This window comes from Pinus tabuliformis, chromosome X (genome assembly GCF_031772625.1).
Source record: "Pinus tabuliformis cultivar Carrire ecotype Pingquan chromosome X, CPIR1, whole genome shotgun sequence".
NCBI classification, from domain to species: domain Eukaryota; kingdom Viridiplantae; phylum Streptophyta; class Pinopsida; order Pinales; family Pinaceae; genus Pinus; species Pinus tabuliformis.
In genome coordinates this window covers 1,141,546,905-1,141,561,466 of record NC_142308.1, presented here as the reverse complement: position 1 = coordinate 1,141,561,466, position 14,562 = coordinate 1,141,546,905, and the positions used below count along the sequence as shown (strand labels likewise).

The window sequence follows — 14,562 nt, the reverse complement described above, 5'->3', positions numbered from 1 at the left end:
CATGAATGTTACTTTCTCCAATTTTCTATGCTTGCTCTTTCAAGACTATGCCTTTTCTGAAGTATATAATCATCTGTGTTTTATTAGGCGCTTCTCTTGTGGAGCATGTAAAGATGGTGATTCATACCTGGTTGAGTGGAATGAAAGTGAGGGAACAATCAAGCAGACATATTGTGGTTTTAGGAAGCGTTCCTTAAGTGTTGTGCAATTTGATGCAACTAGGAATAGGTTCTTGGCAGCTGGTGACGAATTTCAAATAAAGTTCTGGGGCATGGATAACACCAATATCCTGGCAACAATTGATGTTGAGGGTAGTTTGGTAAGAAGTTATTTTTTAAGATGAGGATGGTTTATTTTTATAGTTTGAAAGATAATGGTTTTGACCAAAAAAGTTTCAACGCATTATTTTAAGTTGTCTTGATCTAATCTTTGTATTATTTCCAAAAAGCTGCAGGCTAGTCCTCACCTTCGTTTCAGTAAGTCACAACAAATGACAATGGCACAAAGATCTTAGCCAATCACCTTCGTTTCAGGTTTCGGTAAGTCGCAACAAATGACAATGGCACAAAGATCTTAGCCAATGCAGAGGGATTTCAGTAAGTCGCAACAAATGACAATGGCACAAAGATCTTAGCCAATGCAGAGGGATTTCGCTTAATTCACATGTTGGAGAGTGATCCTTGGAGGGAACGAGGGTCGGCACCAGAGACAATGCCAACAAAGGTAAATTGCTTCTTCCATGCACATTTACTGTGTACATGCACTGCTAATTAATAGTAAAGTTTAAATTCTAACTAATCATTTTACTATTCAGACTTCAATTGTGAATGTCATGCCTCCCGCCGTCAATGCTCCTGGTTCCCTTCCCAACGGTATAGAACGTTCAGGGAGACTTCCACCTGCATTGTCAATGACCAATTTTGTAAGTGCTTTCCCCTAGAATTATTTCTTTAGAATCTAGCATATTTGTCCAGCCATATTCAATTTAGTTTGTCTTATCATTTTCTAAACTTTCACTCCAAAGTCCAGATATTGTTGCTTTCAAGTATTATTCTTTAGAATCTAGCATATTTGTCCAGCTAGATTCAATTTAGTTTGTCTTATCATTTTCTAAACTTACACTCCAGAGTCCAGATATTGTTGCTTTCAAGTTTCCCTATAGCATAGGATTTTGTTTTTTCCCCCTTTAAAACAATATCTGACACTCGAGACATGTGTGCACAGTAGTATAGATAGCAATCTGACCCCAAAGGTTAAACCAAGGCTTCTCGATGAGGTTACAGACGAGCAAGAACTGGAAATTGACTGAATCAATGATTCGGGTCAGTGTAGTACTCTCAGGTTGCATGCGAGTGAGGTATGCAATCATCCTTCTATTACAGAAAACACTAAATTCTGTCGATATTGATCGATCCAAACTAGTGATGCGCTATTTTTTGCAGGTAGTAAGAGTGATATACACCAATTCCGGTGTTGCTGTTTTAGTACTACCATCCAATGCTCTCGCGGAGTGACCGAATCCTGGAAAGGTGGGGTTCTTTAGTAGTTGTTATTTGCTTCCTTTTTATTTTAGCTTGTTTTATTTATTTGTTTGTTATACTTTTGGATATATAATTTGCAGCTGTTTTTTATGTAGTAATGATTCCACCACAGATGTGGCAGCCAGTTAGTGGGATTATTATGAATAATGACATTGTTGACACAAATTTAGAAGAAGCCGCTGCTTGTATAGCTTTGTCTAAGAATGATTTTTATATGATGTCTGCTTCTGGTGAACTGGTGGCAAGGTCTCCTTATTCAATATGATGGCATTTAAGGTAACAGAGCCTTTTACCTAAAGACTAGTTTCATTTTAATGATTCCGATTATATATATATATATATATATATATATATATATATATATAGATATATATATATATATATAATTTATTGTTACATTGGTCTGGTTAGGGGTTTATTCTGGTCTTCACCTTCATCTTTCAAATTATGTGGGTAATTGTGGGTAGTGGTGTTCAGTTCAGGATCATCACTGTAGAAGGTTCTTGCCTAATGCTCCTCATTATAGCCTAAGAATTCAAAGGCTCCCAATTTATCTAAATCACTGGTTTCATGGCAAGCTAATTAAGGGTTTATTCTCTAATCTCACCTTCAACTTTCAAATTATGGGAGAAATGGTGTTCAGTTTAGGATCACTCTAGAAGGCTCTTGCCTAACGTTCCTCACTATAGGCTAAGAACTCAAAGGCTCCCAATTTATCTAGATCACTGATTTCATGGCATGCTAATTAGTGATTCCATGATGTTCACTTTAAAAAATACATAAATTTACCGAGTAGAAATGTTCATGTACTCACAACCACGTCTTTTGGCAGTTACGTCCTCGGGGCATAGATGGGTGAGACAAGCGGAAGTTAAAAATTCTACCAGTACAGCCAGGAAGATCATCACCACCAGTCGAGGATACAATAGTACAGTTTCATAATAATTAAATTAAGTTGTACCAGTACAGCCAGGAAGATCATTACCAAACAGTCGAGGATACAAATCGAGGATACAAAGTACAGTTTCATAATAATTAAATTCACTTGTTTGTTGTGCATGAGAACCAGCTCACTGTATATAATGCTTCCAAGTTGGAACGCTTGCACTATGTAAGTACTTGTAAGCAGTCTTGAATTCAAACATAGACAGTCATATAATGTCACCTACCTTCTGTATCTGATTGGATGACTTTGTTACATGGTTGCATTGCAGTAGTCTCCTCATGAAGTACTTGTAAGCAGTCTTGAATTCAAACATAGACAGTCATATAATGTCACCTACCTTATGTATCTGATTGGATGACCTTGTTACATGGTTGCATCGCAGTAGTCTCCTCATGATTCCCTATCTACTCCTTTTTCAAGTGCCAAGTGCTATACACTCATGTAACAGCGCCCTAATTTATGCGAGCTTCTGTGATGGTGCAATTGGAGTGTTTGATGCACAAAGCTCGATGTCTCACTGTCGCACTGCACCTTCTGCATATTTAGGTGCATATTTACCAACGGGAATGAACAGGTAAATGAGCTCTTTCATTCTGTCATGGTTGATACATCTATTTTTAAGATTTGGCTTTTGACAAGCGCATACTGTCATTTAATTTATTGTTCATATTACAATTTAATTTATTGTTTGGGTTATTTATGCAGCAGTAATCCCTATCCCCTGGTCGTTGCATCACATCCATCCGAACCGAATCAATTTGCTCTTGGAATGACAGATGGAGTTCATGTTATTGAGCCTTCGGAGTAAGAAGGGAAATGGGGTGTTGGATCTCCCACAGATAATGGAACTCTCGGATCAAATCCAACATCAAGTCACCAAGGTTCGGAACCATCGTCAAGGTAGTTCAATGGGAACATAAGAACAAGTGTCTACCGACTCTTTATTTACAAGAATACCATGAATAATGGTAGCGTATTGTTAGTGAAATGCTTCGCTTGTGTTCCAGTTTTCGAGGCATTCTACCAGGATTGTAATTTTCACCAGATATTGTTCAGCACCATAGATGAGATCAAGCAACTGTGCAATCCTGGTCACTATATTTTTCTAAGTCGTATAAAAATTGAAAGTCTGCCATTGGAGCGTAATTCATGAATATTCTTTCCGAGGGTTCCTCAGTTTCCATTTTCTTTGTACCACGAGTATTTTCATATGTTCATGGGCATTCAGACAAATTCTGGTGACGAAACTTTGTTAGACTCGGGAATATTATATTTATTAACCCAGTCAGCATTTTTGGGTTGAATACTATTGGAGCTCAGATTCAAGTAATTCAATTGAGAAATGGGGTGTTGGACCTCCCCCAGATAATGGAAGTTTTGGAGGCATTCTACCAGGATTGTAATTTTCACCAGATATTGTTCAGTACTATAGATGAGATCAAGCAACTGTGCAATCCTGGTCACTATATTTTTCTAAGTCGTATAAAAATTGAAACTCTGCCATTGGAGCGTAATTCATGAATATTCTTTCCTAGGGTTCCTCAGTTTCCATTTTATTTGTACCACGAGTATTTTCATATGTTCATGGGCATTCAGACAAATTCTGATGCCGAAAGTTTGTCAGATTCGGGAATATTGTATTTATTAACCCAGTCAGCATTTTTGGGTTGAATACTATTGGAGCTCAGATTCAAGTAATTCAATTGAGAGATGGGGTGTTGGACCTCCCCCAGATAATGCAACTGTCGGATCAAATCCAACATCAAGTCACCAAGGTTCGGAACCATCGTCAAGGTAGTTCAATGGGAACATAAGAACAAGTGTCTACCGACTCTTTATTTACAAGAATACCATGAATAATGGTAGAGTATTGTGAGTGAAATGCTTCACTTGTTTTCGAGGCATTCCATGAGGAATGTAATTTTCACCAGATATTGTTCAGTACTATAGATGAGATTAGGCAACTGTGCAATCTTGGTCACTATATTTTTCTAAGTCGTGTAAAAATTGAAAGTGTGTCATTGGAGTGCAATTCATGAATATTCTTTTCGAGGGTTTCTCAGTGTCTATATTTGAAACCTAACCTTTCTTTGTACCACGAGTATTTTCATATGTTCATGTGCATTCAGACAAATCTGGTTTATGCCGAAACTTTGTCAGACTCGGGAATATTATATTTATTAACTCGGTCAGCATTTTTGGGTTGAATACTATTGGAGCTCAGATTCAAGTAATTCAATTGAGAAAAAATGCCGATTGTTTGAACAGTGATACATATATCTATGCAAAGGTTGATAACTATTGTTTAAACATTGATACGGATATCTACTGAAAGCAAGAATCTTTCAGTTGATGGCTATTGTTTAAATATTGATACATATATCTAACCTTTCTTTGTACCACGAATATTTTCATATGTTCATGTGCATTCAGACAAATTTGGTTTATGCCGAAACTTCGTCAGACTCGGGAATATTATATTTATTAACTCAGACAACATTTTTGGGTTGAATACTATTGGAGCTCAGATTCAAGTAATTCAATTGAGAAAAAATGCCTATAAAATGCCTATTGTTTAAACAGTGATACAAATATCTATGGAAAGGTTGATAACTATTGTTTAACATTGATATGGATATCTATGGAAAGCAAGAATCTTTCAGTTGATAGCTATTGTTTAAATATTGATACATATATCTAACCTTTCTTTGTACCACGAATATTTTCATATGTTCATGTGCATTCAGACAAATCTGGTTTATGCCGAAACTTTGTCAGACTCGGGAATATCATATTTAATAACTCAGTCAGCATGTTTGGGTTGAATACTATTGGAACTCAGATTCAGTAATTCAATTGAGAAAAAATGCCTATTGTTTAAACAGTGATACAGATATCTATGGAAAGGTTGATGACTATTGTTTAAACATTGATACAGATATCTATGGAAAGCAAGAAAGCAAGAATCTTGCAGTTGATGGCTATTGTTTAAACATTGATACATATATCTACTGCTCATATTTTTCCATTGCCGCAGCCTTTGTGTTTTGTTTTTTTGTTTTTTTGGACTTCTGTTAAAAAACATATTGATACAGATATTTATTGCTCATATTTTTCCATTGCCGCAGCCTTTGTGTTTTGTTTTTGATGGACTTTTGTAAAAAAAAAAACATATTGATACAGACAAAAACATATTGATACATATATTTATTGCTCATATATTTCCATTGCCGCAGCCTTTGTGTTTTGTTTTTGATGGACTTTTGTAAAAAAAAAAAACATATTGATACAGACAAAAACATATTGATACAGATATTTATTGCTCATATATTTCCATTGCCGCAGCCTTTGTGTTTTGCTTTTGATGGAATTCTATAATAAACAATAAACCAGAAAGCACTTGCAATAAAAACCTATATTGATATAGATATTTACCAAAAGCAATTGATGGAATACTGCTCATATTTTTTTATTTCTGCCTTAAAGGCTTCGTTTATACCATTGGTAGTTGCAATTTACAAGACTTGCATGCTTATAGCACTTTCAACTATCTTTGAATGCATGAAATTTGTAACTATCTCTGAATGCATGAAAGTTTATACCATTGGTAGTTGCAATTTACAAGACTTGCATGCTTATAGCGCTTTCAACTATCTCTGAATGCATGAGATTTCAACTATCTCTGAATGCATGAAATCTGTAGCTATCTCTGAATGCATGAATTCTAGTTGCTTAGGATTCTCTGAATGCATGAAATATGTAACTATCTCTGAATTCATGAATTGAATGCATGAAATCTGTAACTATCTCTGAATGCATGAATTCTAGTTGCTAGGCTTCGTTTATACCATTGGTAGTTGCAATTTACAAGACTTGCATGCTTATAGCGCTTTCAACTATCTCTGAATGCATGAAATCTGTAACTATCTCTGAATGCATGAATTCTAGTTGCTTTGATCTCTGAATGCATGAATCCGTAACTATCTCTGAATGCATGAATTCTAGTTGCTTTGATCCCTGAATGCATGAATCTATAACTATCTTTGAATACATGAATCTGTAACTATCTCTGAATGCATGAATTCTAGTTGCTTTGATAACATGGAGAGCATATAGCTTATTGTAAATTGGCAAACTTTCAAACAAAATGTGGGTCATTGTTAGAATGTGCCTGATTTACTACCCATTGTTTCATCTTCTCCACTTGTTATGCCTCCACTTGTTACGCCTAGCACACAACTTTGTTTCTTGGAGTGTGCTCTATAGCACACAACCTTGTTTCTTGGAGTGTGGTCTATAGCACACAACTTTGTTTCTTGGAGTGTGAATGAGGCAGAAATAATGTCAATTTGGAAATAATGTTATTGTCTTGAGTCTATGTCGAAATAATGTTAGTCGTGAGTCTAGTGGAAATAATGTTGAAATAATGTGTCGAAAAAAATGTTAGTCCTGAGTCTAGTGGATGCTATTAGAGGTATTAGAAGTCTAGACACATAGTGGATGTTTTCAGAGGTGAGTCTAGTGGAAATAATGTTGAAATAATGTTATTGTCTTGAGTCTATGTCGAAATAATTTGATGTTTTCAGAGGTGAGTCTAGTGGAAATAATGTTGAAATAATGTTATTGTCTTGAGTCTATGTCGAAATAATGTTAGTCTTGAGTCTAGTGGATGCTATTAGAGGTATTAGAAGTCTAGACACATAGTGGATGTTCTTAGAGGTTTAGATAGGTAATCGACAAATTGATAATGTTGATTACTTATTGATAGGTTTAACAAAATTTCTTCATGAAATATATTTAAATATATGGAAAAGCAAAGCTAAATTGCATGATTATGAATTAATGCTTCAACAACTTACATTGATATTGATTTTCATTTCATTGGAGATTATTCATAACCCAACCCACAAATGGAGGGGCTTCTTTTTTCATAGAAACAAAACATCTAAGTTTTTAGAATGTTGAGAGCTGAATTGTGCTATTGTTATGGGTTATTAGTTATTTTTATGAGTAATTTTTATCAAGCAAAAATTTTGTTTGTGAAGATAGAGATGATAGATGCTTATAGAAATTGGAAAACTTGATTTAAAGATAATTGCTTCAATGCAAGGAAGGGATTGCAAACTTAAGTGAGTGTATATAACGGATAGAACAACACATAATAAAAAGATAAAATATCATCCATGTTTGCTTTTGTGTTAGGCAGTGCATAATAAAAATATAAAATCATCCATATTTGCTTTAAAATAATTGTTTCAATGCAAGGAAGGGATTGCAAATTAAGGCGAGTGTATATAACGGATAGAACACATAATAAAAAGATAAAATCTCATCCATGTTTGCTTTTGTGTTAGGTAATGCATAATAAAAATATAAAATCATCCATATTTGCTTTCGTGTTATGTTGACAAGTTTTTCCATTGTCTAATGAATCATTTTTACAAAATGTTTGTTTTTTACATTATGTTTAAATGAAATATTGAACATTATGAGCCTAGTGTTAAATTGTTAATTACTTTCCATGAATTTCAGCGATCTTGACAAAAAATCACAAAAGTTTTTGAACGTGAAAGTATGTCATACTGGAATACCTAGGTGTACTCTAAATGTCTCTCCAATGAGAGGTAAACTTGTTTGAAGTATGGACATTGAAAGATATTGATAGTAAGGTAATGGCTATTAAAGCCAAGAATAATTGGAGAAAGAAGTCAAATCCATCTAGAATAAGTAAGTCACACATCAATCGAAATGCAAAAGGACAAGTTACTAGTTGTCTATATTGACATGAAAAGGTTGGCAAATCCAAGCAAATTGACAAGCAATCCAACTAATAAATTGAAGAGGATACAACAAAAGTGGAATTGTTATTGTTGAGAAGATAAAACACAAAAGTGGAATTGTTATTGCTGAGAAGATAAAACATAAAAAGGAGAACTACTAGTTCTTGCACCTAGCTAAATGATTGATAAAATTGCGAGTACAAGTTGTTGAAGCCTAGCTAAATCGAATTGCACTAGCCACTAGATCAACAATCTCCACATTCTCAGCGATCACTAAAGGAGAACCCCACACATTGAAAGATCTCGTACCTACCTACAATCAAAGTGTCAACACCTGGATCACAACCTGGCTCAAAGGTGTCTCACTAAGATTAATCCAATTAGTCAATAGATGAACCTAATCCAATTAGTCAACAGATGAACCTAATGGAGTAGTTGTTTGAGATCTTTATGCAAGTGAAGAAGACTAAAAGGTGTCTCACTAAGATTAATCAAATTAGTCAATAGATGAACCTAATCCAATTAATCAACAGATGAACCTAATGGAGTAGTTGTCTGAGATCTATATGCAAGTGAAGACTATGATGCTAGCAATTGTCAATCTATTTGTGAACTTATTATATTAATTTGTTTGATTATGAACTATCTTACATGAATTACAAGCTTTATAAGTGTGGAATTTGTGGAATTTTTTTTTTTTTTTTTTCTTTTTTTTTTTATGAACTATCTTACATGAATTACATGCTTTATAAGTGTGGAATTTGTGGGATTTATTTATTTATTTATTTTTATTTTATTTTATTTTTTTTCTAGTGCCCACTATCACTGCCACTTACAAAACAACACAATCATGTTGTTTCAGAAATGACTAGGTCCAATAGGTAAAGGAATGCTAAGAATGATGAGATAGAGGATACATAAAAGTCACTCTCAAGGATAGCGTTAGTTGAATTGGAGTAAGGTAAGTTAAATATGCAGTAAGGTGTAATTGACAACTAAGAGAGTGATTTAAAAGAACCAATTACACCACCAAAGGATGGCATTAGTTGAATTCGGGTAAGGAGAGTTATATATGCAATAAGGTGTAATTGACCACTGAGAGAGTGACTTAAAAGAATCAATTACACCACCAAAGGATGGCATTAGTTGAATTGGGGTAAGGTGAGTTAAATAGGAAGTTAGGTGTAATTAACAATTGGGATGGTGATTTAAAAGAATCAATTACAACACCAGTTACCCCATCTGGACTCAGTTCCACTTGGACTAGGAGCATCATTAGAGGAAAAGTTATTGTCCAAAGGGCATGTCAATAGTACATATAAGCATGTCCATAGCACATATATTTACTGCATTTATGGCCAAAGGACTCTACTTAACAGTAGTGAGGTTAGGCTCAATGATATGTCACTCATGGTTGGTAATGTAGTGGACTATGGAAGGTCACTGCAAAACCAAAGGTGTGTCCATTGGAACATCCATCAAATTATCTATTCCAAAGTTCCAAGAAAATTTGGGAAGCTCTACATAGATTTTCAAAAAAAAAACAGGATGTACCACGAGTCATGGGAATCATGCGGAGATGTTATTGGTTGGTAATGTAGTGGACTACGGAAGGTGACTGCAAAACCAAAGGCGTGTCCATTGGAACATCCATCAAATTATCTATTCCAAAGTTCCAAGAAAATTTGGGAAGCTCTACATAGTTTTCAAAAAAAAAAATGGATGGACCACGAGTCATAGGAATCATGCGGAGATGTGGCAACATAGGATAACTTATTGGAAGACGGTCAGCTTTATGAATGGGAGCCAAAGGAATCCATATTCATAAATTGATATCGTTCTAGTAGACGACTCTGATTTGTGGGCTATTATGCATGTATATATCGATAATCTATAATCTATATAGAGAGATCCATACTATGAAAAAAGCTCTTCTAATTAAATTAGAGGCATCCCCACCATGGAAGCAAGAAGCATGCATTAGAAAAAATGGCATAAAAAATCGAGAACCTATTAGAAAAAAGCATAAAAATTCATGAACCATTGGTCGGATCTTCCTCCACCTCCACTAGAAGGTGAGTAAAATTCTTATTGTGGCATGTCTCCTTAATTTAATTTATCTTTCTTTTTGGTCGTTGTTGGTCCCTCTTAGTTTTTCTTACTTTAATTTCAATGTCTTCATCCTTTTAGGATAAATATAAGATTAAGCAGAGAAAAAATGTTGACATCCTTTTAGGATAAATATAAAATTAAGCAGAGAAAAAATGTTGAGAAATGGACCACACATTATGCTTGTGATTGTGAGAGTCACAAATTATGCATTCATAGTGATTGAATAATGATAAAGATACAAAGATCTTATTTTAACTCACAAAGGAGTTACTCTATGTGTTTGTGCATTTCATGATGATTACTTTCGTTAAATAAAACACCTTTAGAGCTATCATAGCTTAGAGATGTAAAAACAGTGAATAATTTAATGTTGTGGGGACACAAGTCAGAAATGTAAAAACAGTGACCAATTTAATGTTCAATAGACATGAGGTGCATTGGAATATCACAAGCCTAGGGTTTCAATATCACAAGATAATTTCAGTGAACAATTTAATGTTCAAGAGACATGAGGTGCATTGGAATATCACAAGCCTAGGGTTTCAATATCACAAGGTAGTTTCTGTTGATTTTAAAATAATATTCTAAACAGAGATGATATACAGTGTATGACAATGTAGCATAGCAGTAGTTTTTCACAATACAATAATAGTTCACCAATCTTTCAATTTATTACACTATTAGCCCAACCTAACATTCATAACAATGATAATATCGAAAGCACAACAAGTATATCATCCCACCAAAAATTCATACAAAGGAACCAATTTACAAATCCATCATATCTTGTAACCTAAATTCTTCAGTCAACCCTTGTTTCCTTACTCCACTGTCCTGTGGTGCCACTTGTCACGTTACCTCAGCTGAGATCTGGCAGGTTACCTGGCCATTGGATGGGCACCACTTGTCAAGCCCAAAACAGCACCATTGAACGGGCGCCACTTGTCACGTCCTAAACAGCCGAGATCTGGCAGGTTACCTGTACATGGTTTTCATGTGAAGTAGATGTTTCTTCGGAAATCATGAACTCAGTTTATGGCAGTCTGCAGCAACGGGAACTCTAATTGGGTGCTTTAATTGTTTTTCCCATTGTTTTCATGTGTTTAATGCAAAGACGTTTTAATGCATATTTGAACTACAATTCCTTAAGACTCTCAATGGCAGTCCTTTGTCTCCAATATGATTCATGGAGAGAGCTACGATCGTATAATGACATCTAAAATTACAGTCGCTTCACATGGTGTCAAACATTATGGCGACCGTTGTCGATACTGAGTCCCGTATTGTATTATAAATCGCGCGTGCCAACCAACAACGAAGACGGTCATATGCAACCCTAATCTCTGTGAAGAGCTTGAATGGGTATTATGTCCGCCGCAACGCCTCAAACATACCTGCAACCTGACCTGCTTCGGTTGCTGTCTCCCGCCGCAGCGCCTCAGAGTTCTTTTGTGCTTCGGCTGTTGCAGATAAATGGATAACAGAACAGCGTATGCGCCTATGGGTTTATGTGCTTGTAATTTGATAGTTTATAAACTGATAAGTTTATCTGATTACAAATTGATAAGCCCGACTGTTCATTGTAGATATCTTATAAACTGATAATCTACTTTCGGCTTATAAACGGATAAGTTCACTGGATTATAATCTGATAAGCTTATAAACTGATAATTGCTGGTGCTTATAAGAGTATACGCTTATCTGCTTATAAATTGAAAAGCTGATCTGCTTATAAACTGATACGCTTCCCTGCTTGTAGTTTGATAAGAACTCTGCTTATAAGAACATTAGAATATCTTATTATAAGCTGATAAGCGTAGATGCTTATAAAATTATAAGTATTTGCACTTTTAATTTGATAACCACTGATGCTTATAAAATGAGAAGAACTCCGACTTATAAGATGATATGCTAATCTGCTTATAGGAAGATAAGCCCAATGACTTATAATACTATAAGCACGTATGCATATAGCTTGATAACCTCTTCTGCTTATAGCATTATAAGCTTATCAGATTATAAACTGAAAAGTTTGTTGGGTTATAAAATGATAAGTTTACGCACTTATAATTTGATAAGCATCTCAGGTTTAGACTAATAAGACCTTGGACTTATAAGATGATAGGCTCTTGTGGTTATAGGAAGATAAGCCCATGACTTATAATATTATAAGCTCCTCTGTTTATAAATTCATAAGCTTATCTAGTTATGAGACGATAAGTTTCTGTGTATCAACTTATAAGCGTATACGCATATAAACTGATAATTTTTCGAGCAGTTTGTACGCCGATAATTTCATAAGTTTGTAATCAGATAGCAGACCAAATTTTCTGCGCTCTGCGTTTCTACCCACGTCTCCACAGGAATCTCTGCATCCTCAAGAAAACCAGCGCAAAATAAGTTATGATCAGGTAAATCGTTATAACTCCATTTTAGCGTCTGATAGAGCTCTGCATCAATGGCGCTGCGTCTGGTTCGAAAGGAAAGATCTGCATTTCTCATGGCCCTCTCCCGTTTTTTTATGGCGAAAGAGTTGTAAATTACCTGCGTTACAAGCTAAACCAAAACCGCTGGTGATCGGGTGCGTACACCCAATGTAAATCTGCCACATGTCCTGAGATCCGTCGCCAGATCAGACTGCTGAGAGGTTGCCACTTGTCACAAATCCGTTGGTTTGAAAAGGCCGTTCAGAGGGCGCCACTTGTTACCTATCCTCTGGCTGAGAAGCCACCACTTGTCGCAGATCCGTTGGCTGATTATGCAGCTGAGAGACTGCCACTTGTCATAGATCGGACGGCCAGATCTGAGCGTTGAAGGCTGCCACTTGTCACATATCCGTTGGTCAGATCTGGCGGCTGAGAGGCAGCCACTTGTCACAGATCAGACGGCCAGATCTGCTGAGACGCTGCCATTTGTCGCCCATCCGTCGGTCAGATGTGGTGGCTGAGACGCTGCCACTTGTCGCAGATCGGACGGCCAGATAGCGCTGAGAGGTCGGCGCTTGTCACAGATCGGACGGCCAGATAGCGCTGAGAGGTCGGCGCTTGTCACAGATCGGACGGCCAGATCTGATTGCTGAGAGGCCGCCACTTGTCACAGATCGGACAGCCAGATCTGAGCGTTGAGAGGCCACCACTTTCACATATCCGTTGGTTGGATCTGGCGGCTGGGAGGCTGCCACTTTTCACAGATCGGACGGCCAAATCTGAGTGTTGAGAGGCTGCCACTTGTCGCCTATTCGTTCGTTATATCTGGCCGCTGAGATGCTGCCACTTGTCACACATCGGACGGCCAGATCTGGCGGTTGAGAGGTTGCCACTTATCACATATCCGTTGGTCAGATGTGGTGGCTGAGAGGATGCCACTTGTCGCACATCGAACGGTCAGATCGGACGGTTGAAAAACCACCTGAAGGCTGCCACTTGTCATAGATCGGATGACCAGATCGGGTGGTTGAGAGAGCACCACTTGTTACCTATTCGTTGGTTATATCTGGCGGTTAAGAGGCTGCCACTTGTCACAGATCAGACGGCCAGATCTAAGCATTGAGATGCCGCCACTTGTCATCTATTCATTGGTTAGATCCACTGTGAGAGGCTGCCACTTTTCACACATCGAACGGCCAGATTGAGCGGCTGAGAAACCGCCACTTTTCACCTATCAGTTGGTCAGATTTTGCGGCTGTGACTCTGCCACTTGTCACACATCGTGGACCCTCAGATCTGGGTACTGGTAACCGCCACATGGCATCACTTGGAGCGTCAGATTTGGGCTGCAGATGGGCACCACATGGCATCAAGTGGACCGTCGGATCTGGGCTGCAGATGGGCGCCACATGGCAGCACGTTGAGCCTCGGATCTGGCCTGCGGATGGACGCCACATGGCCTGTGGACCCTCAGATCTGTCCTGCGGATGGGCGCCACATGGTAGAATGTGGACCCTCGGATCTGAGCCGCTGATGGCGCCACATGGCAGCACGTGGACCCTCAGATCTGGCCTGTCGATGCGCACCACATGGCAGCACGTGGACTGTTGGATTGGGCCTGCGGATGGGCGCCACATGGCATTACATGGACTGTCGGATCTGGGCTGTGGATGGGCGCCACATGGCATCACGTGGACAGTCGGATCTGGGCTGCGGATGGGCGCCACATGGCATTACTTGGACCGTCGGATCTGGCC

General features: G+C 37.4%; 1 protein-coding gene across 4 annotated transcripts; it reads left to right on the top strand.

The window, feature by feature from the left end:
• Positions 1 to 93: 93 nt before the first annotated feature.
• On the top strand, positions 94 to 4,712 carry LOC149143889 (protein TOPLESS-RELATED PROTEIN 2-like). Of its 4 annotated transcripts, none has more exons than XM_089447415.1 (9): positions 94 to 319; positions 455 to 723; positions 815 to 922; positions 1,228 to 1,357; positions 1,443 to 1,529; positions 1,637 to 1,817; positions 2,374 to 2,652; positions 2,870 to 3,061; positions 3,193 to 4,712. In XM_089447415.1, exons 7-9 carry the CDS (start codon positions 2,600 to 2,602, stop codon positions 3,293 to 3,295), a joined length of 348 nt encoding a protein of 115 aa, XP_089303541.1. In that variant the 5' UTR covers positions 94 to 319; positions 455 to 723; positions 815 to 922; positions 1,228 to 1,357; positions 1,443 to 1,529; positions 1,637 to 1,817; positions 2,374 to 2,599; the 3' UTR covers positions 3,296 to 4,712. The 4 variants fall into 4 exon arrangements, with proteins under 4 accessions (XP_089303541.1, XP_089303543.1, XP_089303542.1 ...); XM_089447417.1 differs by having other exon boundaries at positions 1,225 to 1,357; positions 2,873 to 3,061; XM_089447416.1 differs by having other exon boundaries at positions 1,225 to 1,357; positions 3,196 to 4,712.
• Positions 4,713 to 14,562: the final 9,850 nt, after the last annotated feature.

Coding starts and splice junctions, on each gene's coding strand:
- LOC149143889 (XM_089447415.1), top strand. CDS start 2,600: ATGAGAACCAGCTCACTGTATATAATGCTTCCAAGTTGGAACGCTTGC. Junction 2,653..2,869: donor AGTTGGAACGCTTGCACTAT/GTAAGTACTTGT, acceptor GTTGCATCGCAG/TAGTCTCCTCATGATTCCCT. Junction 3,062..3,192: donor TTACCAACGGGAATGAACAG/GTAAATGAGCTC, acceptor TTATTTATGCAG/CAGTAATCCCTATCCCCTGG.